The sequence below is a fragment of the Ornithorhynchus anatinus genome, chromosome X5, assembly GCF_004115215.2.
Source record: "Ornithorhynchus anatinus isolate Pmale09 chromosome X5, mOrnAna1.pri.v4, whole genome shotgun sequence".
Taxonomy (NCBI): domain Eukaryota; kingdom Metazoa; phylum Chordata; class Mammalia; order Monotremata; family Ornithorhynchidae; genus Ornithorhynchus; species Ornithorhynchus anatinus.
Window position 1 is genome coordinate 3,218,952 of NC_041753.1, and position 27,175 is coordinate 3,246,126.

The 27,175-nt window shown below is 56.2% G+C and overlaps 1 protein-coding gene across 3 annotated transcripts; it reads left to right on the top strand.

Moving 5' to 3' along the window:
• The first annotated feature begins 8,141 nt into the window (after nt 1–8,141).
• Nucleotides 8,142–24,993, top strand: LOC100083795 (sodium/potassium-transporting ATPase subunit alpha-2). Of its 3 annotated transcripts, XM_029056000.2 has the most exons (23): nt 8,142–8,296; nt 11,369–11,485; nt 12,316–12,375; nt 13,264–13,467; nt 14,129–14,242; nt 14,350–14,484; nt 15,631–15,748; nt 15,980–16,248; nt 16,343–16,541; nt 16,783–16,892; nt 16,990–17,124; nt 17,630–17,819; nt 18,033–18,208; nt 19,147–19,283; nt 20,195–20,345; nt 20,763–20,931; nt 21,208–21,362; nt 21,462–21,585; nt 21,909–22,054; nt 22,254–22,384; nt 22,475–22,576; nt 23,858–23,949; nt 24,827–24,993. In XM_029056000.2, exons 1-23 carry the CDS (start codon nt 8,285–8,287, stop codon nt 24,853–24,855), a joined length of 3,075 nt encoding a protein of 1,024 aa, XP_028911833.1. In that variant the 5' UTR covers nt 8,142–8,284; the 3' UTR covers nt 24,856–24,993. The 3 variants fall into 3 exon arrangements, with proteins under 3 accessions (XP_028911833.1, XP_028911834.1, XP_028911835.1); XM_029056001.2 differs by lacking the exons at nt 8,142–8,296; nt 11,369–11,485; nt 12,316–12,375; ... (8 more) ...; nt 17,630–17,819; nt 18,033–18,208 and adding an exon at nt 18,530–18,609; XM_029056002.2 differs by lacking the exons at nt 8,142–8,296; nt 11,369–11,485; nt 12,316–12,375; ... (10 more) ...; nt 19,147–19,283; nt 20,195–20,345 and adding an exon at nt 20,394–20,400.
• The last annotated feature ends 2,182 nt before the right edge of the window (nt 24,994–27,175 follow it).

Genomic DNA, 27,175 nt, shown 5'->3' on the forward strand with positions numbered 1-27,175 from the left:
TGCTTGACAAATCGAAAGTGCTTAAAAAATATAATAATAATGATATTAATGATCCCACCTCTGCCATGTACCTGCTTTGAGACCTTGGGCAACTCACGTCACTCCTCTGTGCTTCAGTTCCCTAAAGCACAGGCTTGGGAGTCAGAGGATGTGGGTTCCAATCCCGGCTCTGCTACTTATCTGCAGTGTGACCTGGGGCAAACCACTTTACTTCTCTCTTCCTCAGTTACCTCATCTGCAAAATTCCCTCATCTGCAAAATGGGAATTTAATACCTTTGCTCCTTCCTACTTAGTCCGTGAGCTCCATGTAGGGCCTGACTATCTTGTCTCATAGTACAGCTGTTGGCCCTTTCATTCATTCATTCAATCGTATTTATTGAGTGCTTACTGTGTGCAGAGGCCTGTACTAAGCCCTTGGTAAGTAAGCGTTTAGTAAGTAGTAAGCGCTCTTAGTCAGTAAGCTCTTAGTAAGCGCTTAACAAATAGCTCGTCGTGGGCAGGGAATGTGTCTGTTTATTGCTGTCTTATACTCTTCCAATCGCTTAGTACAGTGCTCTGTAGGTAGTAAGCGCTCAGTGGAAAGAGCGCAGGCTTGGGAGTCAGAGGTCATGGGTTCATAACCCGGATCATCCACTTGTCCGCTGTGTGACTTCGGGCAGATCACTAAACTTCTCTGTGCCTCAGTTACCCCATCTGTAAAATGGGGATTAAGACTGTGAGCTCCACGTGGGACAACCTGATCACCTTGTATCCTCCCCAGAACTTAGAACAGTGCTTTGAACATAGTAAGCGCTTAACAAATGCCATCATTATTATTAAATGATTGAATGAATTTCCCCCCCACCCCCTCCTCCAGGCCGGTGTCCCAGCGGCCGCCGGCAGGGGGAGCCGTCCGGCCGGCCAAGGCGCTGGTGGGCTGAACTCTGCGGCTCCTCCCTCCCCCTCCTCCCGGAGACCCCTTATGTAACGGGGTTCGGGGGAGGGGCTGAGGAGGAGGAGGAGGGTGGTCCAGAGAAGCCACTGGGGCGATCTGCACTCACACATTGACACACACTCTCAGGGGGAGGGGCTGAAGAGGAGGAGGAGGAGGAGGGTGGTCCAGAGAAGCCAGTGGGGGGATCTGCACTCACACATTAACACACACTCTCAGAGGGAGGGGCTGAAGAGGAGGAGAAGGAGGAGGAGGGTGGTCCAGAGAAGCCACTGGGGCGATCTGCACTCACACATTGACACACACTCTTAGAAACATTCACACAAATGAAGACAGGCACACACAGGCAGGTCCCTCCCTCCCTGGACTTTGGCCTGTGCTTCTTCTTCTTCATTTTCTTCTTATTATTATTATTATCCATTCATTCATTCTATCGTATTAACTGAGAGCTTACTGTGTGCAGAATGATAATAATAATTACGGTATTTGTCAAGCGTTTACTATGTGCAAAGCGCCGGGGTAGATACAAGGTAATCAGGTTGGGCACAGTCCCCGTCCCATAAGGGGCTCAGAGTCTTAATCCCCATTTTACAGATGAGGTACTAAGTGTTTGTGAGAGTACGGTATCACAATAAACAGGCACATTCCCTGCCCACAGTTATTATGATTATTGTGGTTATTATTGTTGTTATTATTGTCATTAATGATAATAATAATAATGGCATTTGTTAACCGCTTGCTACGTGCCAGGCACTGTACATTATCATCGTTATTATCACTGTTATTATTACGGGCAGGGAATGTGTCTGTTATATTGCTGGGTTGTACTCTCCCAAGGCCGCTCTCAGGGTTGTCCCTGGATTGTTTCCAGTACTTTACAAGTCTCGACCACGGGAGGGAGAGTCAAGCAGAGGCATAACCATTCCATTCCTGACTTGGGCAGAGGCTAGTGAGTGGAAGGCGATCTGCTCCGAATCAAAACTCCCCCGAGCTGGACAGCAGTGGCGTGGGAGAGAGTCGAGGCTGGAGACTGAAGTTTACTGCGCGGAAGGAAGCAATGGTAAACCGTTTCCGTATTTTGACCAAGAAAACTCTATGGATACACTATCCGAAAGATTGCAGGTGGAGGAGGAGCATGCTGAGAGAGAAGTGTCCAGGGCGTCGCGAAGGGTCGGAGACGACTCGACAGCATAAGACAAGACTCTCCCAAGGGCTTCGTACAAAGCCCTGCACATAGCAAGCACTCAATAAATACGATTAATCGATTGATCATCATTAATAATGATCATCATCATTATTTTACATAATGATCATCATTATGTAAAGTACTTACATTTGCTAAGTACTTACTAAATGCCAAACATTATGCTAAGGACCGGGATAGATACAATAAATCAATGGTATTCATTAAATGCTTACTCTGTGCAGAGCACTGTACTAAGCACTTGGGAGAGTACATTATAACAGAGTGGGTAAACACGTTCCCTGACCACAACTCAGGTGCCACAGGGGGCTCACAGTCTAAGTAGGATGGAGAACAGGTAAAGATAAGCCAGTCAATCAATCAGTCGTATTTATTGAGCACTTAATATGTGCAGAACACTGTACTAAGAGCTTGGGAGAGTACATTACAATAATAAACTGTCACATTCCCTGCCCACAACAAGCTTAGGTCTCACATGGGGCTCACAGTCTTAGAAGGATGGAGAACACGTATTGAATCGCCGTTTTGCAGATGAGGGAACTGGGGCACAGAGAGGTTAAGTGACTTGTGTAAGCTCACACAGCAGGCAAGTGGTGGCGCCGGGATTAGAACCCAGGCTCCTACTCCCAGGCTCTCAATTGCCCAGAGATCTCCTTTTGCTCTCATCCCAGCCCTCTAAGCGAGGGAGAGGAAGGTGGGTTGAGCTCAGAGAGGTTAAGTGACTTGTCCAAGGTCCCACAGCAGCCCAGCAACAGAGGGGAGGCATATACCCCGGGTCAACCGCCCCTCAGATCTGAGTTCATTCCACCCATCTTGGCTTGTGCCAGGCTGGGTTGCCAGCCCCCCGTCCTCTCCTCTCCCCCCACCCTTCAAGGAGCTCTGGGGAAGGGGTGGCTGGTTGGGAGGAGGGCACAGCTGCCTGGCTTGGCCCTGCCGGGCCTCGCCCACCAGGGCAGCCCCCTCCCTCCCCCAGTCCACCATCCTAGTTCATCCCAGTTAGCCCACTCTGGAATCTCACTCCCACCGGGGCCCCAGCTACTTGACCCCAGAGGGAAACTGAGGTTCAAAGAAGGCAGAGAGGGGGAGGGAGAGAAATTGGGGATCAGGGCAGAGTCTGAACCCAGGTATCCTGACTCCCAGCCCCTCCCCAACACTCACAGGCACCTGCACACCCCAGGGAGGATTTCACCACCACCCTCCTCAGCCTGTGAACACCCACACACGCCATTAAACGCCTTCACAAATGTATATTCTTTGCCTCTCCGTCACCAACAGTCACACTGTCTCAAACGCACACCAGGTCACATGCACAAACAAGCACTCAAAAACACTCAGTTGCATAACTACGCATACGCAAAGCACTGACACATACACCCCCCTCCCCTCAGCAAACACACATAAAGACTGTCGCATACTCACTGGCACACATCCCCCACGTCTCGCACACTCTCTCATGTTCAGGTCACTTTTACATGTGCATATACTGTCAAACAGGCTGTCACACACACATACACACACAAGCACACACGTACACCCATTGTCACGTGTGCTGTCCCAAAATCTGCCAGGACTGAAATCCCTTTTGTGGAGAAGGGCAGGGACACTGAGGAAGGGGGCAGGGGCTGGGGCCCACAGGGAGGAGAGAAGCAGAGAAACAGAAGCAGCATGGTGTAGTGGCTAGAGCATAGGCCTGGGAGACAGAAAGTCATGGGTTCTAATTCTGGCTCTGCCACTTGTATGCTGTGTGACCGTGGGCAGGTCGCTTCACTTCTCTATACCTCAGTTCCTTCATCTGTAAAATGGGGATTGAGACCGTGAGCCCCACATGGGACAGGGGCTGTGTCCAACTCGATTTGCTTGTATCCACACCAGAGCTTAGTAAAGTACCTGGCACAAAATAAGCAATTAACAAATACCACAGCAATAATAATGGTTATCGTTATTATGAGAGGGGCCGGAGCAGAGGACTGAGCAGGGTATGGGTTAAGAGCGGCCTGGGCCCCTTGTGGGGTCTGGGGTCGGGGGCACAGCTGCCCACGCTGGGGTGCCTGTTTATGGCTGAGCTCACAGCTGCAGGGTGGGAAGGGACGAGGGGAGGGGGTCCGGCACCCCGAGGGTCGTTTGCTTTGGCTGCAGATGTGACCTCCTTACTGACCAGACTCGTCCGGCCCCCATCCTCATCACCAGTTCCCCCTATCAGTGAGGTCTAGTCCATCACGCCCCCAACCCCACTCCCTCCCCTCAAAATTCCTCACTCTGACTCTTTGCTCTTCCCCCCCTCCCCGCCCTACAGCACTTATGTATAAATGGATATATTTATAATGATGCCTGTTAACTTGTTTTGATGTGTATATATCTATAATTCTATTTATTTATATTGATGCCTCTTTACTTGTTTTGATATCTGTCTCCCCCCCTTCTAGACTGAAAGGCCAGTGTGGGCAGGGATTGTCTCTCTTTACTGCTGAATTGTACCTTCCAAATGCTTAGTACAGTGCTCTGCATACAGTAAGCGCCCAATAAATATGATTGAATGGGTGAAGGAATAAATATTATTAAGGGGAAATGAAGCCTTAGTCAGGGAAGACCTCTTGGATAAATAAATTCGATTGAATGAATGAATGAATGAATATTTCCCTCTAGGAATCCCGACCCCAGTGAGCACCTCTCTCCAGCCTCGGTTTCCCCACTGGTCCGGATCGTGCCCCTCTTAAGGCACCCTTTCTACTCCCCCTCTCCAGGTCCCCTGAGAACTAGGCCAAAGGCAGAGTGGAAGGAAACACTGCTACAGAGACAGAGACGGAGGAAGGGAAGTGGGAGACAGCCAGAGAGACAGAAAGACGAACGGGGAGAGTCAGAGACAGACAGAGACAAGGGTGGAGAGAGACAGGCGAAGGCAGAGACATGCAGGAGAGGGAGACAGACATAGGGGCAGGGAAACAGGCAGAGACTGAGGCGGGGACAGAGAGACAGGGAGCGGAGGCTGAGTCGGAAGGGGAAAGAAGGAGGTGGACACTGGCGGGGGGCGGACAGACAGATGGACGGGTGGACAGGCCGGGATTGGGTCAAGGGGTAGGGGGGCCCGGGGGGAGCAGAAGGGTGGACGGGGGGAAGAAATGGACGGCCGGGACAGGCGGACAGGCCAGGATTGGGTCACAGAGAAGTGGGCCGAGGGGAGCGGGGGCAGCTGCCAACTGAGCTCCTCCCTCCCTCCCTCTCTCCTCCTCCATGATCTTGAAACAACCTTCAAGGACGGCGGGGAGGGGCAGGGGGCTGAGGGGACGGGAGGGGGGAGGGGGCGGGGGGCAGAGGGGGAGACGCCAGGAGGTCAGTGACTAAGGAAGTCAAGCTGTTTCTTGGAGACGAAGACAGGCCATCTGCAGTCCTGCCGTCCCCTCCCCCCCAGCCACGCACAAACACGCACACACACACACGCACACACAAACACACTCGGACTTGCACGTACACAGGCACTCTCCCACAGTTCTCACACAACCACACACCGGTTCCCACAGTCACACACTCGCAGACCTCACGTCCACACAGATTCCAATCACGGCCCTCACGGAATCGCACAGGCACGCGCGCACACGCAAAGACACACTTTCTCACACCTGTTTAGAGATTCTCATGGACACATACAGCCTCTGCCTTGTGCTGATGCAATGACCCACACGTGCTCGCTTCCCCCCACACACCCCAGCTCCCGACATATACAGCTTCACACTCCTAAACCGTAATGCAATACCACTCCCATTAACCCATCGATGTTATTTATTGAACATCAGTGCAGTGCAAAGCACCAGACATAACATTGGGTACATTTGTAACTCTGTGCCTCAGTGTGCTCACCTGTAAAATAGAGATTCAGTACCCCTTCTTCCTCCTACTTAGACTGCAAGCCCCATGAGGGACAAAGACTATCCAACTTGATTTTCTTGTATCTACCAAAGTAGCTTGGTACATAGAAAGTGTTTAACAAATATCATTATCATTATTATCATTATTATTATTATTACAGCATGACATATTTCTTTTGGCCATGCACACACACACACAAGCACACCTACACCCACATGGTCTCACTAACACACACACACCACCAAACCTACACTCTTTCACCCACTAATGTGCACGGTAAACACAATCAAAGATACACACTAAAATAACCCAGTTAGACACATTCCATGCACTCTCACACACATTAATGAGTATAGTAGCACCAAATCACACAGACACACTAACGTGTACAATATCACACACTCTCACATACTCCAGTATGGACAGTTGCACACCTAACACACATTGAATAATAACATGCACACACACACACACACACACACACACACACACAGAGTCATTCTCACTCATAGGTTCAGGACTCTAGTCATCTGTGCCCAGCTCTGCCCTTCCCTAATCCTCCCCAACCTCTAGGGACTCTCATCCTACCCCTTCCCCAGCCATGAGCCCAAAGTCCCAGTGCCCCCACACCGCTCCAAACCCAGAGCCCGGTTCATTCTGGGTGTCCCCCTGCTCAGGACCAGCCTCCTGCTCCCAAGGCTGGAAATACCTTCTTCAAGTCCAACCTTGATCCCACCCACTGAAGGACCAGAGTCCCGGGGTGGAGGAGGAGGAGGAGAAGAAGAGGAAGGAAGGGTGGAGGAGGAAGAGAAGGAGAAGTGGAGGAGAAGAAGGAGGAGGGGGTGGGGATGTGGAGGAGAGGTGGAGAGGGAGGAGAAGAAGGAGGGAGCGGAGAGGTAGAAGAGGAAGAGGAGAAAGGAGGAGTAGGAGGAGAGGGCAGAGAGGTGGAAGAGGAAGAGAAGGAGAGGAGGAAGAGAAGGAGAGGTCCTGAAAGAGGAGGAGGAGAGGTGTTGAAGGAGAAGAAGAAGGAGAGGGCGGAAAGGTGGAGGAGGAAGAGGAGGAGAGGAGGAAGAGAAGGAGAGGTCCTGGAGGAAGAGGAGAGGTGGAGAAGGAGAAGAAGAAGGAGGAGAGGGCGGAAAGGTGGAGGAGGAAGAGGAGAGGAGAAAGAGAAGGAGAGGTCCTGGAGGAGGAGGAGGAGGAGGAGGAGGAGGAGGAGGAGGAGGAGGAGGAGGAGGAGGAGGAGAAGATATGGAGAAAGAGAAGAAGGAGAGAGCGGAGAGGTGGAGGAGGACGAGGAGAAGGAGGATGGAGGAAGATGGAGTGGGGACAAGGAGTCTTCTGGGAAATGGCAAGTGCTGACACCGCTGGATGGAGAGGGGAGCTGGGATGTGGGGGTGTGGAGCGGGGGCGTGGGGGGAGGGGGCTGCAATTATTTGGGGAATTCAGACTCCGACCCCCGAGGCCTCGGGAGCGGATTTCCCGGCGGGAATTCTCCTCCTTAATCCCTCCGCGGAGGGCGACCGCTGGCTTCGAGGCCTGGCTCGGCTCAGAGTCGAGGTGGGGGGGTGGGGGGGGAGGGTCGCCCCTCTCCGCTCCCTCCCCGCCGCCCCGGCCGGGGTCCCTCAGATTGGCGGGAGCCATTCCGTCCATCCCCCCGCCTCCGTTCAGGGCGGGAGTCGGGGCTGAGGAGGAGGGCAGGGCCACGCCCGCCTCCCTTTGGGGGGAGGGGTGGTAATTGAGGGGGGACCTCCTCAGGACCCCCACCGCATCAAGCCCACCCGCTCCAGCCTCCGTCCTGGGAGGCTTTCGGATGCATTGCCTCAGTTTCCCCCACCGATCGCGGCCTCGATTTCTGGTCGGTGGGGACGTCGAGGACGAGGACAGAGGGTGGCCTCGGGGGCGGGGGAAGCTGGGGGGGTCCTTAAATTCTCTTCGGTGGGACCTGAGCCAAGTAACCCCCCCCCATCCACCCCCACTCTCTGGCAGCGGTGAGGGGCGGGGGGAGGGGAGAGGAGGGGGCGCAGAGGGCCGGGAGTCGCAGGGGGGAGGAGTTATCCAGGGTCCAATTTCAGCCATCCGGGGAGGGAGGGAAGGGGGGGCCGGGGGGCTATTTAAGGTCCGTGGCGTCCGAGCCCCCGGCTGCCTCTCCCCGCAGACTCGGGATCGGGATCGTCTCCCCCGTCCCCCAAGCCCCCCACTGTCCCCCACCTCCAGGGTCCACCGCTGACCTTCCAACCCCATCACACTCCACCTCCGTCCTCCGTTCCCGCTCCTCCTCTGCCCCAAAATGGGGCGCGGGGTGAGTACCCCCGGGAAAAGGGGGGGCGGGCGGGGGTCCTGCCGGTTGGTGGGAGAGGGGACGGGGAGAGGATGACTCGGGGACCCCCCGATTTCCAATGGCTTCCACCCACCCATCCCTGTCCCAGCCCTCTCCTCACAGCCCCCCGCCCCCCGCAGAGACGAGTGAGGAAAGGGAGGAGGTGACCCCCTCCCCAATATCTGCACTCCAGGCCTCGCAGCGGGCCCCCCCGGCCGCTCCCCCAGGCTTTGAATGCCAGGGACAGCTGGGGGGCCGGAGGAGGAGGGGGTAAAGGCCAGACCAGCCGCCCCTCCCCCGGCTGCGGCCTTTTCAGTTGGTGGAAGCTGCCCTCCCCACCGCAGACGGAGGCAGGCCTTGCCAGGGGAGGATTGATGGGTCCCGCGGGCATGCCATGCCAGGGCCTGGGATTCCCGAGAAGTTTCCATGGGCAGAAGTCGGCCCACCCCGGCCTCCGGCCTCCCCTCCCCCTCTCTATGCCCTTTTCCCCACTCCCCTCCTGGGACCGCCCCCCTCTCAACGCCTGGCTGGTGGGGGTGCCTAAGGGGTGGGTAGGACACTGGAGAGAGGAGAGAATCCGGGGGGTGCGGAGGAATAGGAGAGCAAAAAGGGGAGGAGCAAGAGGTCAGGGGTCAAGGGCAGTTGCGTTGGGGGAGAGGGGAACAGTAATCAATAAATCCAAGCCTATATACTGTGTGCAGAACACTGTACTAAGCGCTTCGGGAGACCATAATGTATCAGAGTTGGTAGACTCGTTCCCTACCCACAAGGAGCTGACAGGCTAGGGGAAGTCACGACCTGAAAGTGGGAGACAGAAGGGAGGAGAAGTGAGAGGGCAGGGAGAGGAGACCTTGCGTATGCCCGGTTCATTCGTTCAATCGTATTTATTGAGAGCTTACTGTGTGCAGAGCACTGAACTAAGTGCTTGGAATGTACAATTCGGCAACAGATAGAGACAATCCCTGCCCAACAACGGGCTCCTGTGCTTAAGTGTATAAGTGTGAACATGTGGGGTGTGGGAGGCTGGCAGTGAAGGTGACAATGAGCGCATCTTGGTCCGGGTGTGAGTGTGATTGGGTGTGTCGGTAGCTGTGACTGGGTAAGTTTTCTGCTTGCGCTCGAGTGTGGGAAGGGTTGCGAGAGTGTGTGGCTTTGCAAGAGTGCGTGCGTGAGGGTGGGTGGGAGGAGGTAGATATGGGCCCCGGGCCAGGTGGTGGGTCAGAGTGTGTCTTGGGTGGGTGTGCGTGGATGCCTTGTCTTTACGAAGGCGCTTGTGTGTGTGTGTAGCAGTTTGAACCTACAAGGGAGTGAGCAGGTGTGAGTCCATCAGCGTGTGTGTGTGTGTGTGTGTGTGGTGAGTTTGAGTTTGTGTGCTTGGGGATATGAGTGTGTGTATGTGTGTAGAGGTGTTGTAGTCTGGACAAGTGTGTGTCGAGTGTCTGGGTGTTGATAATAAGGATAATAATAATGATGGCATTCGTTAAGCGCTTGTTCGGTGCCAAGCGCTGTTCTAAGCGCCGGAGGTAGATACAAAGTCACCAGGTTGTCCCACGTGCGGCTCACAGTCTTAATCCCCATTTTCCCGATGAGGTAACTGAGGCACAGAGAAGCAAGTGGCTTGCCCAAAATCACACAGCTGATGAGGGGCGGAGCCGGGATTAGAACCCACGACTTCTGATTCCCAAACCCGGCCTCTCTCCCATAAACCCCGCTGAGGATGCGCTTAGGGGTGTGCCAGGTGTGTGTGTGTAGTGTATGTGTGTGGGTGTGAGTCTGTGTATCTGGGTGCGTGTGACAGGGAGGGACTGTGTACACATGAGGGCGTGGGCGTGTTTTGAATCCATCCCGCGCCGCCCCTTCCCCCGCTGTCAGCGGAGGGAGGAAATGGGGTACCGGGGAACGGCGAGGAGCAGTGGGGGGGGGGGCCGGAACTCCAGACCTCCCCCACCCCAGAAGCCCCCTCCCACCAGCCGGCCGCCGGGCCCGGCCCTGCGGAGCGGGAGGCGGGCAAGGAGCAGCTGCGGGGCGGGGGAGGCCCGGGGGGAGGGGTCCGGCCGGTTCCCAGGCAGCCCCCGGCTCGGTCCGTCCGTCCCCCCACCCCTATCCCCCCCCACCCCCGCTGTCTCGGGCAGAAAGGACTCTCTGTTCTCGGGCCCGCATTCAGGGCCGGGGGTGGGGGGCGGGGGATGGAGAGAGGGAAGGGGGGGCTCTCGCCCTTTCATCCCCGCTCCCCCCCGCCGGCTCCTGGCTCCCAGAGCTCGAGAGGCCTGCCAGGAGCGGGCAGGGGGCGGGCAGCGGGTGGGCAGGCGGCGGGGAGTGGGGAGGGAAGAGGGCGGGGAAGGGGGCGGCCGGGACCGCTAACGGAAAACTGCATAGGCTGCTGACTCCAGCTTCCACCCGGGATGGATTTCGGGCTGCAGCTCCTCGAAAATAATAATAATAATGACATTTGTTAAGCGCTTACTATGTGCCAAGCACTGTTCTAAGCACTAGGGTAGATACGAGGTCGAAGGGTGGTCCCACGTGTGTGGGTTGGGGGATGTCACAGTCTAAATTCCCACTTTACAGATGAGGTCACTGAGGCACAGAGAAGTGAAGTGGCTTGCCTAAAGTCACACAGGTGATAAAGTGGCGGAGCCGGGGTTAGAAGCCACGACCTCTGACTCTCAAGCCAGGGTTCTTTCCACTAAGCCACGCTGCTTCTCTAAAAGCTCCCAGCCCATAGCTCAAATTTCATAGCCTTCTGCTCCCTTTGCTGTGTCACAAACACACCCACAAGCACACATACCCACACAAACTCACACATACACACATAAGAACCCCTGCCTTCCATTAGGGACACCCCCCCCCCTTTCCCCGGGGGTCCGCCCGAGGCCGGGGGCCAAGGAAGCTGTTACCCTTGGTGGTCCAGGGGAGGGCTGAGAACCTGGTTACCATGGAAACCGGCCCGGGACCACTTCGGATGTGCCAGGCTCCCCAGTCCCAGCTCCCTCCTTCCCATTCCACCGATCCCCGGCTGACCATGTCCGGCCCCCGGCCTTCCCCCGACTCCAGGCCGGCCGCGAGTACTCGCCCGCGGCCACCACGGCGGAGAATGGCGGCGGCGGCGGGGGAGGCAAGAAGAAGCAGAAGGATCGAGAACTGGACGAGCTGAAGAAGGAGGTGGCCATGGTGAGACCCTCCGGTGGCCCGGCCCACTCCCCCTGACCCCCTCAACTCACAACCTCCCCCCAACCCCAACCCCAGGATAGGTCAACCATGGCACAACCCATCACTTATTATTGTCATTTCAGTTATTAATATCGGTAATAACAATAGTATACGGTAGTGGTAATATATCATTTTCGTTATTGTTGTTATAGTAGTCTTTAAGGGATTACGAGGCGCCAAGCACTGTGCTGGGCGCTGCAGTAGATAGTCCCTGCTTCTCCGGGGCTCACAGTCTAAGAGGGAGGGAGAGTAGATACTTTATCCCCATTTTACAGATGAAGAAATTGAGGCCAAGAGAGATTTAAGACTTCTGTCGTGTATCGAATCGTATTTATTGAGCGCTTACTGTGTACACAGCACTGTAGTAAGCGCTTGGGAAGTACAATTCAGCAACAGATAGAGACAATCCCGGCCCACAATGGGCTCACAGCCTAGAAGGGATGAGACAGACATCAAAACAAGTAAACAGGCACCAGTAGCATCATTATAAATAAATAGAATTATAGATATATACCCATCATTAATAAAAATAAATGGAATTATCATCATAAATCTGTACATATATACACAAGGGCTGTGGGGCGGGGAGGGGGACTTGTCCAAGGTCAAAAAGCAAATCTGGGACAGAGCTGGGATTAGAAGTCTCAGGTCCTGAATCCCTGTCACGGTCATCTCTTACGGAAGAGGATTCCCCAACCCCCTCGAGATCGCTCTCTCTAACACGACCCCCTCCCCCCGACCCCGCGGGCCCTCCCCCGATGGTCCCAACATGTCGCCCATCCCACCCCCAGGATGATCACAAGCTGTCTCTGGACGAGCTGGGCCGGAAGTATCAGGTGGACCTGTCTAAGGTGAGTTGAGGTCTCAGCCTCCTAGTTTATGAGCCTCACAAAGGTAAGGTGACTATTTCCCACTTGTGCAGTCTGTCACAGCGCTTAGTAGAGTGCGCTGCACACACAGTAAGTACTTAATAAACACTACCCCTACCTACTAGAAGCAGAGTGGCTTATTGGAAAGAGCCCGGGCTTGGGAGTCAGAGGTCATGGATTCTAATTCCGCTCCGCCACTTGTCAGTTGTGTGACCTTGGGCGCTTAACTTCTCTGGGCCTCAGTACCTCATCTGTAAAATGGGGATTAAAAGTGTGAGCCTTACGCGAGACAACTTGCTTAGCCTATATCCACCCCAGCGTTTAGAACAGTGCTTGGCACATAGTAAGCGCTTAACAAATACCATTATTATTATTATTATTATTATTATTATTACTACTGCTATTACACCCGGCTTCAAAGGGCGGGTGACCGGGACATGCAGTGGAGAGTCTGGGCTGGGCCAGGCTACAATTCCTATTGATAATGATAATAATAATAAAGGGAATTTTTAAACACGTCCTATGTCCCAGCACTGTATTGAGATATAAGATAATCAGGTAGGACGAGGTCCAAATTATTATTATTAATTAGCACCTATTAAGTGCCAAACACTGTTCTAAGTCTTGTGGTAGATCCATGTTAATCAGTTAGAGACCCCGGGCTCTTTCCACTAACCCACGTAGAGCAGGTGGGAGACAGACATCAGTACAAGTAAACAGGCATCACCCCGATCTCTTCACTCCCGGTCCCGCTCGTTTTCCACTCCACCAGAACTGGGGAGTGGGGGTGAGGAGTCCTGGGTCCTCGATGGGGCAACACCTCCCCTTTCAGGTCGACCCCCTCTCTTCCCCCTCTTCCCTCCCACGCAGGGGCTCAGCAGCCAGCGGGCCCAGGAGATCCTGGCCCGGGATGGCCCGAACGCGCTGACCCCGCCGCCCACCACCCCGGAGTGGGTGAAATTCTGCCGCCAGCTCTTCGGCGGCTTCTCCATCCTGCTCTGGATCGGGGCGCTGCTCTGCTTCTTGGCCTACGGAATCCAGGCCGCCATGGAGGACGAGCCTTCCAATGACAATGTAAGAGCCCTGGCCTGAGTCGGAGGGGAAGGGGGAATCCCCCTTCCCCCGACCCCCAACCCTTAAGGCCTCCCTCCATCCACTTCCCGGACCCTCGGGATCCTCCTCACATCTCTACCCTCTCTCCCCCCCCGGGCCACCTCCGCTACACGGGGAGACCCTTGGGATCCTCTGAGGTAGGAGAGAGGCCACCCCGCCATTCACTCACACGTATCGATTGAGCCTTTACAGTGCGCAGAGCACTGAACTAAGCGTTTGGGAGAGGACAATACAACAATAAACCCATATATTCCCAGCCCACAACGAGTTTACAGTCTAGGGCGAGGGGGAGAAAGACATCAATACGAATAAATAAATGACAGACATGGATATAATACTGTGGGGCTGGGAGGGGGGAAGAAAAAAAGGAGCGAGTCAGGGTGACACAGAAGGGAGTGGGAGAAGAGGATGGGGAGCTTAGTGTGGGAAGACTTCTTGGAGGAGATGGGCTTTCAATAAGGCTTTGAAGTGGGGAAGAGTAATCCCATAGAGAACCTCTCCCAACACACCATCCCATCCCACTCTCTGAAAGGAAACTGAGTCTCTGGAGGGTCTCTGGATTGGGCTGCCTGTCCCCACCGCCAATTGACCTCTCTCTCCTTCTCCCCCTCCCCCGACAAAGCTGTACCTGGGGGTGGTCCTGGCGGCCGTGGTTATCGTCACCGGATGCTTCTCCTACTACCAAGAGGCCAAGAGCTCCAAGATCATGGATTCCTTCAAAAACATGGTGCCGCAGGTAGGGGCCGGGGGGGCTCTGAGGGAGAGCGAGGGGAGGGAGAAAGGGGAAGAGGACGCTGTCAGGAACGCCCACCGTGTCCATCCCCACTTTCACCCCGCCCTCAGCAAGCCCTGGTGGTGCGGGAGGGAGAGAAGATGCAGATCAACGCAGAGGACGTGGTGGTGGGAGACCTGGTGGAGGTGAAGGGGGGAGACCGGGTCCCCGCCGATCTACGCATCATCTCTTCCCACGGCTGCAAGGTGATGGGGGGCTGAGGGAGGGGCTAAGGGGTCGGGGGTCTGGAGGAGGGGGGCTAGAGAAGCAGCGTGGCCTAGTGGAATAATTAAATAATAACTAAATAACTTCTTCATAGTAAGGCTCGTCTCCCCCTCAAAACTGCGAACTCGTTATGGGCAGGGGATGTGTCTGCTAATTCGGTTGTTTCGATCTCCCCAAAGCGCTTAGTAGTGCTCTGCACGGAGTAAAAGCTCGGTAAATACGACTGATTGATTGAAAGAGCACCAGCCTGGGAGTCAGAGCACCTGGGTTCTTATCCTGGCTCTGCTACTTGTCGGTTGTGTGACCTTGGGCAAGTCACTGCACTTCTCTGGTCCTCAGTTCTCTCTTCTGTAAAATGGGGATAAATCCTGGGAGCCCCATATGGGACATGGACTGTGTCTAATCTGATTATTTTATATCTACCCCAGCACTTAATATAGTGCCTGACACATAGTAAGTGTTTAACAGATGCCATTTTTTAAAAAAAGAAATACTAGAGAGTCCAGGAGAGGGTTGGGGAGGGGAGGATCCAGGTCCCCCAATTTTTGCTGGTACCTTCCTTCCATCACTGACAGTCCAGCCACGCTGCCAGGGCCTTGGGTTGTACAGAATACAGGGGCCACAAAGTAAGGGGTACGTGAGGCGCATGTGCACGGGGTGTACGCGTGTTTCTGTGTATATGTGGGAGGGTGTCCCAGAGGGTTTCCGCTGATGAGAAGCAGCGTGTCTTAGTGGCAAGAGCCCGGGCTTGGGAGTCAGAGGTCGTGGGTTCTAATCCCACCTCCGCCCCTTGTCTGCTGTGTGACCTAGGGCGAGTTTCTTCACTTCTCTGTGCTTCAGTTCCCTCATGTATAAAATGGGGATGAAGACTGTGAGCCCCACGTGGGACAACCCGATTTCCTTGTATCTACCCCAGCGCTTAGAACAGTGCTTGGCGCATAGTAAGCGCTTGATAAATACCATTATTCCAGCGCTTAGAACAGTGCCTGGCACATAGTACGAGTTTAACAAATAGCATCATCATTATTATTATTATTGCTGAGTGTGTGGGAGTGTCGGTGAGCCGGTGAGGAGGCTGACCATCCCTCCCCACCCTTCTTCCATCTCCCCCCGCCCCCCGGGCCCAGGTGGATAACTCGTCGCTGACGGGTGAGTCGGAGCCTCAGACCCGCTCCCCCGAATTCACCCACGAGAATCCCCTGGAGACCCGCAACATCTGCTTCTTCTCCACCAACTGCGTGGAAGGTGGGCGCCGCTCGGGACCCCTGACCCCCCCGGACCCTCCGCCTCCCCCCAGCCCCTCCGCAGGCGGGAGAAGACCCATCTTGGGAGTCCCGAGGGACGGACGGAAGGAAGGACGGGGTGTCCTGGGCGAAAGGGGGGATGAGTTCTCGCCCCCGGCCCCAATTTTCCGGAGTGGAACGTCAGCGCGGAGGCAGGGGGATGGCCAGGATGACCTCCGCCCCCTCCCCGCAGGCACGGCCCGGGGCATCGTGATCGCCACGGGCGACCGGACGGTGATGGGCCGGATCGCCACGCTGGCTTCGGGCCTGGAGGTGGGGCGCACGCCCATCGCCATGGAGATCGAGCACTTCATCCAACTCATCACGGGCGTGGCCGTCTTCCTGGGCGTCTCCTTCTTCGTCCTGTCTCTGATCCTGGGCTACAGCTGGCTGGAGGCCGTCATCTTCCTCATCGGCATCATCGTGGCCAACGTGCCCGAGGGGCTGCTGGCCACCGTCACCGTGAGTCCTCCCCTCCCCCTCCGACCCCCCGAAACCCCTCCCCGGCTGACTGAGGAGGGGGTGACCCCGTGCCCCTCGCCCCCCGTCCCCCCAGGTGTGTCTGACCCTGACGGCCAAGCGCATGGCCCGCAAGAACTGCCTGGTGAAGAACCTGGAGGCGGTGGAGACGCTGGGCTCCACGTCCACCATCTGCTCCGACAAGACCGGCACCCTCACTCAGAACCGCATGACCGTCGCCCACATGTGGTTCGACAACCAGATCCACGAGGCGGACACCACCGAGGATCAGTCCGGTCAGCGGGGGATCCCCCGGGGGGAGGGGGCCGAGGACCAGTCCGGTCAGCCGGGGCTCCCGGGAGGAGGGCCAGTTTGGGCAGAACGGGGACCAGAATGGTCAGCGGGAAGCCGGGGCCAGACCCGGGGGAGGGGGCCGAGGGCCAGAACGGTCAGAGAGGGATCGCGGGGCGGGTCCGGGGGGACGGCCCTGACCCTTCTGTGGGTTGGGGTCCTCCAGCTGATCGTTCCCCCCCACAGGCGCCACGTTTGACAAACGGTCCCCGACCTGGGCCGCCCTGGCCCGCATCGCCGGACTCTGTAACCGCGCCGTCTTCAGGGCCGGACAGGAGGGCATCTCCGTGTCCAAGGTGATGGGCTCAGCCCCTTCTCCCCCTCCCCCGGTACCCCCTCTCCTCCAACGACTCCGGGCTCCCCCTGACCCGACCCCTCTCCTCCACCCGGCAGCGGGACACGGCGGGAGACGCCTCGGAGTCGGCCCTGCTCAAGTGCATCGAGCTGTCGTGCGGGTCGGTGAGGAAGATGAGGGACAGGAACCCCAAAGTGGCCGAGATCCCCTTCAACTCCACGAACAAGTACCAGGTCCGGGACCCCTCCCCCCCAGCCCCGGGGCTTCAGGACCCCCATCCCACCTAAGCACTTGGGTAGTAAGCGCTTAGTACGGTGCCCTGCACGCAGTATCGTGCTCAATAAATACGACCGAATGAAATACGATCGAATGAACGCCCCCAACTCACCCGCACACCAACTAACACTTATGAAGTTATCTTCTCCTTAATTGCTTCCTTCTCTCTCTGTAGTTTATTACTAGAGTGTAATGATGATGATGACGATGATAATAAGAGCGGGATGTGCGAAGGCTACGTGCCAAGCACTGTGCTAAGCTCTGGGATAGAGAAGCAATGATGATCGGATCAGTGCATCCCTTTCCCTCGTGGGCCTCGCGGTGTGAGGGGATCGAGTCTACTCTGCACCCCGTGGGCGCGCGATAGAATTGCTTTGATTCTGCTTTCTCGTTCTTTTCCTCCTTCCCTCCCTTTCCCGTCCCCACCCTCTCCCCCACTGACCCTGTGGCCACCCTTCACAGCTGTCCATCCACGAGCGGGAGGACAGTCCCCAGAGCCACGTGCTGGTGATGAAAGGGGCTCCGGAGCGCATCCTCGACCGCTGCTCCACCATCCTGCTGCAGGGCAAGGAGCTGCCGCTCGACAAGGAGATGCAGGACGCCTTCCAGAACGCCTACATGGAGCTCGGGGGGCTGGGGGAGCGCGTGCTCGGTGAGGGGCGGGACGAGAGAAGGGTCCGGCGGGTCTGGGGGTCCCCCCGGGGCGGGGTGACCTGTCGGAGGGTGGCGGAGCCGGGATGGCGCCCTCACACCCCTGCCCGGCCTCCTCCTCTCCCTCCTCCTCTCCCTCCTCTTCTTCCTCCTCCCCCTCCTCTACCTCTTCCCCCTTCTCCACCTCCTCCTCCTCCTCGCCCGCAACGCTCAGGGTTCTGCCACCTGAACCTGCCGGCCGGGAAATTCCCGCGCGGCTTCAAGTTCGACACGGACGAGGTGAACTTCCCCACGGACAAGCTGTGCTTCGTGGGGCTCATGTCCATGATCGACCCGCCAAGGGCCGCCGTGCCCGACGCCGTGGGCAAGTGCCGCAGCGCGGGCATCAAGGTGGGGCCCCGGCCAAGCCCCGCCCCCTCCCTTGGCGGCCCTCCTCCTCAGTAATGCTTCTCCCTTCCCCAAAACGCTCCGCCCCTTCCCTCGGCCACACCCTCCTCCCTGGCAACGCCCCGCCCCTTCCCTGGCGATGCCCTGCCGGTCTCCTGGCAACGCCTCTCCCCTCCCTGGAACGCCCCCTCCCCCCCCCCAACGCTGCCTGTCCCTGGACCAAAACCTTCACTCTCCCTGGCAACGTCTCTTCCTTCCCTGGCAACGTGTTTCCCCCCCGCCCCCCTTTCAGGCATCACTTCCCCCCTCCTTCGGGCACCGTCCATTTCCTTCCCTAGGAACGTTCTCTCCCTGGCATCGACTCTCCCTGCCCTCGTCCGTCTCTCCGGGATCACCGCATTCTGGTTATGTTCTTCCTAGCCTCCTCCCGCCCCTGGGCACAATCACAGGAAGTCATCTCACCGGTGGCCCTTTTTTTTTTCCGATGCGCCGAATGCTACGCTAAACCCTCGAGAATCCGATCAGAAACAGCGCCTGACCCACCCGGAGCTCACAATCTTAGAGGGAGGCACAAATCTTAGGTTAAGTGACTTGCCCAGGGTCACACAGCAAGTCATGGCAGAGCTAGAATTAGCGTTTGGGTCTTCGGACTCCCAGTCCCAGGCTCTTTCCACTGACCACCTTAGGTCTTTAGGCTACCTTACCGGTCCTGTCCCAGCCCTGATTCAGGGCAGATGGGAGTCTCCATCTGTCCAAGGGAGACGGTAGCCCCTGTTCCAGTGGAAGCCTTTGTGGGCAGGAAACACAGCTCATCCTTTTGTCGTAGTTTTCCAAGCGCTCAGTAGAGTGCACTGCAAGAAATGGGCCCTTGATAAGTTCCATTTCTGCTACTTCTACCCCAACTCTGATCCCCTCCCTTCCCTGTACCCTCCCCCCGCCAGGTGATCATGGTGACCGGTGACCACCCCATCACGGCCAAGGCCATCGCCAAGGGCGTGGGCATCATCTCCGAGGGCAACGAGACAGTGGAAGACATCGCCGCCCGCCTCAACATCCCCGTCAGCCAGGTCAACCCCAGGTCAGGAGTCCCAGCCTCCCCCAAGCAACCTATCAATAAAATGATTTGAGGGAGGGAAGCAGTGTGGGCTAGTGTGACCCAGATTCTAACCCTGGCTGTACCATTAGCCTGCTGTGTGACCTAGGGCAAGTCACTGGACCTCTAGCCGCTTCATTTTCCTCAACTGTAAAATGGGGGTAACGCCTCTACTCTACCTGCTTCGTAGACTAAGAACAGCTTGTGAGGCAGGGACTGCGTCCGATCTGATGATCTTGTATCTATCCCAGAGAATGGCATATAGTGAGCACTTAATAAATGTCATTATCATTACTATACGACCTGGGGGAGTACAACAGTTAGAAGTATCCCTATCCTTCAGGAACTTACAGTCTAGAGGGAGAGGCAGAGACTAAAATAATTTATCCCTTTTGGATGAGTTAGGATTTACCTTATTAATAATAATCATAACAATATCCATTTCAAACCCCCACCCTAGAGCCATGGGGCGCGAGGGAAAGAGGAGAGAGAGAATTGGTTTCCACACAGAACGCCGCGTCAGAGCTTGGGCCAAGTGAGGCTTCAATCAATCAGTGGTACTTATCTGAGTACTTACTATGAGCAGAGCACTGTCCTAAGCGCTAAGGAGAGGGCAGGGAAAGTGTCTTGTCAACTCTGTTGTATCGTCCTCTCCCAAGCGCTTAGTACAGCGCTCTGAACACAGTAACACTCAATGAATACCATCGGTTGATTGATTACAATAGAGTTGGTAGAAAGGATTCCTGCCTTTGAGGAGGTTTTGGGAGATTTTCTTTGAGCCGCTCAGCCTTCCTGAGAGGAGCCCCTCACACTCCTCCCGGGGCACTGAAACGGGGAGTGTGGGGAGACGGTGATGGAGGAGGGGGCCCCCCAAATCTCCCTCGCCCTCTCCGCAGGGAGGCGAAAGCTTGCGTGGTGCACGGCTCGGACCTGAAGGACATGTCCACCGAACACCTGGACGAGATTCTCCGGAACCACACGGAGATCGTTTTCGCCCGCACGTCTCCACAGCAGAAACTCATCATCGTCGAAGGGTGTCAGAGACAGGTGGGGGGGGGGGGGGGGGCTAGAGACAAGTTGGGGGGCCAAGGGTCAGAGACAGGTTGGGGCTGAGGTCAGAGACAAGTGGGAGGCCAGGGGTCAGAGACAAGTTGGGGCTGAGGTCAGAGACAAGTGGTGGGGGGGCCGGGATGGCCAAAGATAAGTAGGGGGCTTGGGGGGGTCAAAAAGAGTTGGGGGTCCGGGGGTCAGAAACAGGCCGGGGGCGGTGTGGGGTGGGAGGAGAGACTGGTGGTGGTTAGGGGCAGGAGAGATAGCGGTGAGGTGGGGTGGTCAAGGTCAGTAAAGAACAGGGAGAAGTTGTAGAAACGGGGATGTGGGGAGATGACTGCAGGACTGGTGAGAGATGTGTACCCCAACGTTCCGGGACCCTCACCGGCCCCCCCCCCGGCCTTCTCCCCGCAGGGCGCCATCGTGGCGGTGACGGGCGACGGGGTGAACGACTCTCCGGCGCTCAAGAAAGCGGACATCGGCATCGCCATGGGCATCTCCGGCTCAGATGTGTCCAAGCAGGCGGCCGACATGATCCTGCTGGACGACAACTTCGCCTCCATCGTCACCGGCGTCGAGGAGGGTGAGCGGGCGGGGGGTGGCAGGGGCCCGAGGTCCAGTTGTCCGGGACTAGGGGGGTGGGCCGGAGAGAGGCGGAAGGCCAGCCCACAGCCTCTCCCCCGCTAGACTGTAAGCTGGTCATGGGCAGGGAATGTGTCGGTTATACTGTTATAGTGTCCTCCTCCAATCGCTTAGTACAGTGCTCTGCACACAGTGAGCGCTCAATAAATACAATTGACTGACTGTCTGAGTCTCCCCCCCAAAAAAACCCCATCATCCGGGGCCCTTCCCTCGGCAGGCCGCCTGATCTTCGACAACCTGAAGAAATCCATCGCCTACACGTTAACCAGCAACATCCCCGAGATCACCCCCTTCCTGCTGTTCATCATCGCCAACATCCCCCTGCCGCTGGGCACCGTCACCATCCTCTGCATCGACCTGGGCACCGACATGGTGAGGGGCGGGGCGGGGCGCTGGAGGATGGGGGCGGGCCAGGGGCGGGCCGGGGGGCAGGGGGCGACCCCGGCTGACCGGCCGAGCCCCCGCCGCCAGGTCCCCGCCATCTCCCTGGCCTACGAGGCGGCCGAGAGCGACATCATGAAGCGGCAGCCGCGCAACCCGCGGACCGACAAGCTGGTGAACGAGCGGCTGATCAGCATGGCCTACGGGCAGATCGGTGGGCATCGCCCGGCCGGGGGCCACCGCGCAGGGGGGACGGGTTGCCCTGCCCGCTGGGAGGGGGCACCGCAGGGCACATCTGAAAACTCGTAGGGGGAAGGAGGAAGGACCCTCCCTCGGCCCACCAGCACCCGGAGCCCCCCTCAGGCTTCCCCCTGCCCCGCTCCACACCCCCGCCCCTCTAGTCTGTAAGGCCGGTGTGGGCAGAGACTGTCTCTCTTTCTTGCTGAATTGTACTTTCCAAGCGCTTAGTATAGTGCTCTGCACACAGTAAGCGCTCAATCAATACGATTGAATCCATGAATGAATGAACGAATGCAGGGATGATCCAGGCCCTGGGCGGCTTCTTCACGTACTTCGTGATCCTGGCGGAGAACGGCTTCCTGCCCTCGCGGCTCCTGGGCATCCGGCTGGACTGGGATGACCGGTCCCGGAACGATCTGGAGGACAGCTACGGACAGGAGTGGGTGAGTGCGGGTCCGGGGGGGGCGGGCGGGGGCGAGCCGCAGCGCTCAAGGAGAAGGGCGGGAGTGTTAAGTGAGCACTGGGGAAGCGCTCAGGGAGCACGGCGGGAGAGGTCAGGGGCTAGAGGGGAACGGATGGGGGAGGCAGAAAGTAGAGGTGACCGCCTGCCGCCCTCTGATCCCCTGTCACTGCCCCCCTCAGACGTACGAGCAGCGCAAGGTGGTGGAGTTCACCTGCCACACGGCTTTCTTCGCCAGCATCGTGGTCGTCCAGTGGGCCGACCTCATCATCTGCAAAACGCGACGCAACTCCGTCTTCCAGCAGGGCATGAAGTGAGCGCGCCCCGGGCCCGACCGCCGCCCCCCAAGGCTCCCTCGGGCCCCTCCGCCCCAGGTCGACCCCGGTGTCTCTCTCCCTGCCAGGAACAAGATCCTGATCTTCGGACTTCTGGAGGAGACGGCGCTGGCGGCCTTCTTGTCCTACTGCCCGGGCATGGGCGTGGCCCTGCGCATGTACCCGCTCAAGTGAGGATGGGGCCTCGGAGGGGCCGGGGACTGTGGAGTGATGATAATAATCATCATAGCATTTGTAAAGCGCTTACTATGTGCCAAGCACTGATCTGAGACCTTGAGGGGTCGGGACCTCAAGGTGGGCGGGAACTCCGGGACTCTAACGAGGCGGGGTCTCCAGAGTGAGTTGAGACCCTATAGGGGTCGGGGACTCTGGGGTGGGCGGGCACTTTGGGGGCGGATATTCTAGGGTGGGTGGGGACTCTGGGGGCGAACATTATAGAGAAGCAGAGTGGCTTAGTGGAAAGAGCCCGGGCTTGGGAGTCAGAGGTCGTGGCTTCTGATCTCGAATCCACCGCTTGTCAGCTGTGCGACCATGGGCAAGTCACGTAACTTCTCCGCCCTCAGTTACCTCATCTTTAAAATGGGGATGAAGACTGTGAGCCCTACTTGGGACAACCTGATGACTATGTATCTTCCCCAGCGTTTAGAACAGTGCATGGCACATAGTGAGCGCTTAACAAATATCAACATTATTATTATAGGGTGGGCGGTAAATCTGGGGGGGGAGACTCTGGGGTGGACGGTGACTCTTCGATGGGCGGAGATTCTGGCTGGGCTGGGCTCCGGCCGTAGGGACTCCAAGGTGGGCGGGGACTCCGGGTGGGCGGGAACTCTGGAGTGGGCCGAGGCCTCTGAGTAAACCACCCCGCGCCAGACTACTTGCTTTGTTTGGTTCTGTTTTGCTGTGCTGTCTGTCTCCCCCGTTTAGACTGTGAGTCCGTTATTGGGCAGAGATTGTCTTTAGCTGTTGCCGAGTTGTACATTCCAAGCGCTTAGTACAGTGCTCTGCACATAGTGATCGCTCAATAAATACTATGAATGAATGAATGAATGAATGAATGAATGAAGTGGAGGGCGAGTGGTTAAGGATGGTGCCTGTGCGGGCTGGCCCCGTCCACCCCGAGAGGCCCCGACCCCCATCTGTCGGTCCCCCGCAACCGGGCCCTGCCCCGCTTACCCCTCGCGCACTCCCTCCCTCCGTCTCTTGTGCTCTCTGTATTCATTCATTCATTCAATAGTATTTATTGAGCGCTTATTATGTACAGAGCACTGTACTAAGCGCTTGAAACGGACAATTCGGCAACACAGTCTAACCGGGCTCACAGTCTAATCGATGTCTGACCCTTGTCTCCCCCTCTGTCTGTGTGGGGGGGAGTGGATGTGGGTGTGTGGGTGTGTGTCCCCTCCCGACGACCCGCCGGTGACCTCGTCCCGCCCTCCTGCCTCCAACAGGGTCACGTGGTGGTTCTGCGCCTTCCCCTACAGCCTCCTCATCTTCGTCTACGACGAGGTCCGCAAGCTCATCCTGCGGCGCTACCCCGGCGGTGAGGGCCCGACCCCCGCCCTCTCTCCCTCTCCCCTCCCCCCCTCCCCGGATCAGCCTCTCTCCCTCCTCTCCCTTCCCGAATCTCCCTCTCCTTGACGCCCCCCCCCCTCCGCCCTTTCCCTGCCCTTCCTTTCTCTTCCCTTCCCTGCTCTTCCTCCCATCTCCCTTTCACTGACCTGCCCCATCCCCAACCCCCACCAACCTTGCCCTTTCTCTCCCTCTGGCCCCTCCTCCCCTACAGTGAGGACACCCCCTCCCCACCCCTTTAATCCCTCAACCTCATTCTGCCTGGCTGCCCCTGCTGCCTACTCCCAGTCCGCTTGGGCCTTTCCGCCCCCTCCCCTAGGACCGCCATGCCCCCTCATCTTCCCTGATCCACAATGCCACGACCCCCTCACACCTCACATGAATTCATTCATTCAATACTATTTATTGAGGGCTTACTGTGTGCAGAGCACTGTACTAAGCGCTTAAGAAGTACAATTCAGCAACAGAGATAATCCCTGCCCACAACGGGCTCACAGTCTAGAAGCGGGAAGACAGACATCCAAACAAGTAAACGGGCATCAGTAGCATCAATCAATATAAATCAGTAGAATCATAGATATATACACATTATCAATAAAAATAATTAGATTTAGAATTATAAATATGTGCATATATACACAAGTGCTGTAGAGCGGGGAGGGTGGTAGAGCAAAGAGAGCAAATTGGGGCAAAGGGGGAGCAGATGCAAAGGTGGGGTTAATCTGGGAAAGTTAATTCCACCCTGATCCCCATCTCTACCCTGTTCAGTGTGCCGAAACCCCCTTCCAACTGAGCCATCCCTCTTCCCTCTTGGCATAGTTATAACCCCACTCTTCTCTCTCCCGCAGGCTGGGTAGAGAAGGAGACATATTACTGAGTCCTGCCCAGGACCAACCCGGATTCCATCGGCTTGGTGGGGGGATGGGGGAGGGGAGGGGGGACACTCTGTAGACTCATCTATATGCAGCAACTGTAGAAATGATAAACATTTGGGGCCCTGCCTCAATCCACTGTCTGCTTCTCTTCTTTTTCCTCTACAGGAGACCGGGGGGTGGGGAGGGGGGCTTGTGGAACCTAGCCCCTTCTCAATAGGGAAACTGAGGCTGGAAGAGAGGGAGAGGCAACCCCCTGATCAGAGAACTCAAAACAACTTGGAGTTTTAAAATAAAAATCAGTCCAACTCAACCTCTGGGAGTTGGGTGTGGAGAAGGAGCAGGGAAGGGCATGGATCCAGAAGGGAAACTGAGGTAGAGGAGGGAGAAGGGTCAGTCTGGCCGGTGGCCTCACGAGGAGGCAGGGATGGAGCCCAGGGGACAAATCGATCGTCAAGGATCCTTGTCCAGCCTTATCCTTAACCTCCCCACTCCAAACTAGATGGATCAGTTACCTGCATGGAGGCAGAGGGTCAGACAGAATGACCTTCTGCTGACACCGCCCCTCTTCCCTCAGCCAGGAATCAATGAATGAATGATTAAATGAATGAATTCACTGAGCACTTACTATGCGAGGAACTCTATACTAAGCACTTGGGAGAGTACAGTATAGCAGAGTTGATAGACCTAACTCCCTGCCCACAGGAGTTTAAAGTCTAGAGAGGGAGACAGACATTAGTATAAATAAATAAATGACGGATATGTACATAAGTACTGTGGGGCTGACAGTAGGACGATTAAAGGGTGCAAATCCGAGTGCAAGGCTAGAGGGAGTGGGAGAAGAGGAAATGAGGCCTTAGTTGGGAAAGGTCTCTTGGAGGAGAAGTGCTTTTATTAAGGCTTTGAAAGTGGGGAGAGTGATCGTCTGTCGGATAAGAGGGAGGGCGTTCCAGGCCGGAGGCAGGACGTGGGCGAGCGATCAGTGTTGAGATAGGCGAGAACAAGGTACCAGTGAGTAGGTTGGCATTAGAGGAGTTAAAGCTGGGATGGAGTTTCTCACACAAGAAACTCATCCTAGACCTAATCGATCAATTAAGCAATCATAATAATAATAATAATGGTATTTATTAAGAGCTTACTATGTACTTACTAAGCGCTGGGGTGGGTACAAACAAATTGGGTTGGATACAGTCCCTGTCCCAAATGAGATTCACTGTCTCAATCCCTGTTTTATAGATGAGCTAACTGAGTCATAGAGAAGTGAAGTGACTTGGCCAAGGTCCCGCAGAAGACAAGTGGCAGAGCAGGGATTAGAACCCATGACCTTGTGACTCCCAAGGCCCACGCTCTATCCACTATGCCATTCCGCTTCTCCAATTTTCACCCTTCATGGCACTTACACAGTGGAAAGTCACCATTCATCATCACCATCAACAATATCAACATCCTCTCAGGATTTATTGACATCTACTATGTTTGGGACACTGTACTAGGCACCTACAGCGGGCAAAGTGCTGACCTGAACAACTCCTGTGGTCAGAGCACTGTGTCTGACACCTTCCGCAGCAGTGTGCAGGGTGTTTTCTGTGTGCACTGACCCGTCTACATATCAATTAATCAATCAATCAGTCAATCAATCAGTGTTCTTTCCTGGGAACCTGCTGAGTGCAATGGACTCCATGAAACACTTGGAGAATACAACACAAATAAAACAGATGTTGCTTGGTCTCAAAAAGTTTACACATGCAGACCCACGCATTCACACACATCAATCAATGGTATTTACTGAGTGCTTACTGCGTGCGGAGCATGTAATAATAATGTTGGTATTTGTTAAACGCTTACTACGTGCAGAGCACTGTTCTAAGCGCTGGGGTAGATACAGGGGAATGCCTGTACTAAGCACTTGGGAGAGTCCAGAGCAACAGAATTAGCAGACATATACTCACCCAGGCAAGACACACACACAGACATGAACACCCACTATATGCACGCCAAAATACAAATCAGCAAAGGCCTACCAGACATATTCAGGCTCTGCTCCTCTCGCACCTTCAGCCCCCGCTTTTTTCTCACCCGCCCCCTGCGAGAGTGAGCTCAGGGAGAACTGAGGTTTGTGGAAGGGGCTCTGGGGAGGGAGGAGGAAGCAGTTCTCCATCCCCCAAAATTCCAGCCCCAGCCCTAGCCCCACGACTTAGTCCCGGCTATTCCGGGAGCCCCCAGGGTGGTTCACTGAGATATAGTGGGGCTTAATTCATTCATTCAGTAGTATTTAATGAGCACTTGCTATGTGCAGAGCACTGTACTAAGCACTTGGAATGTACA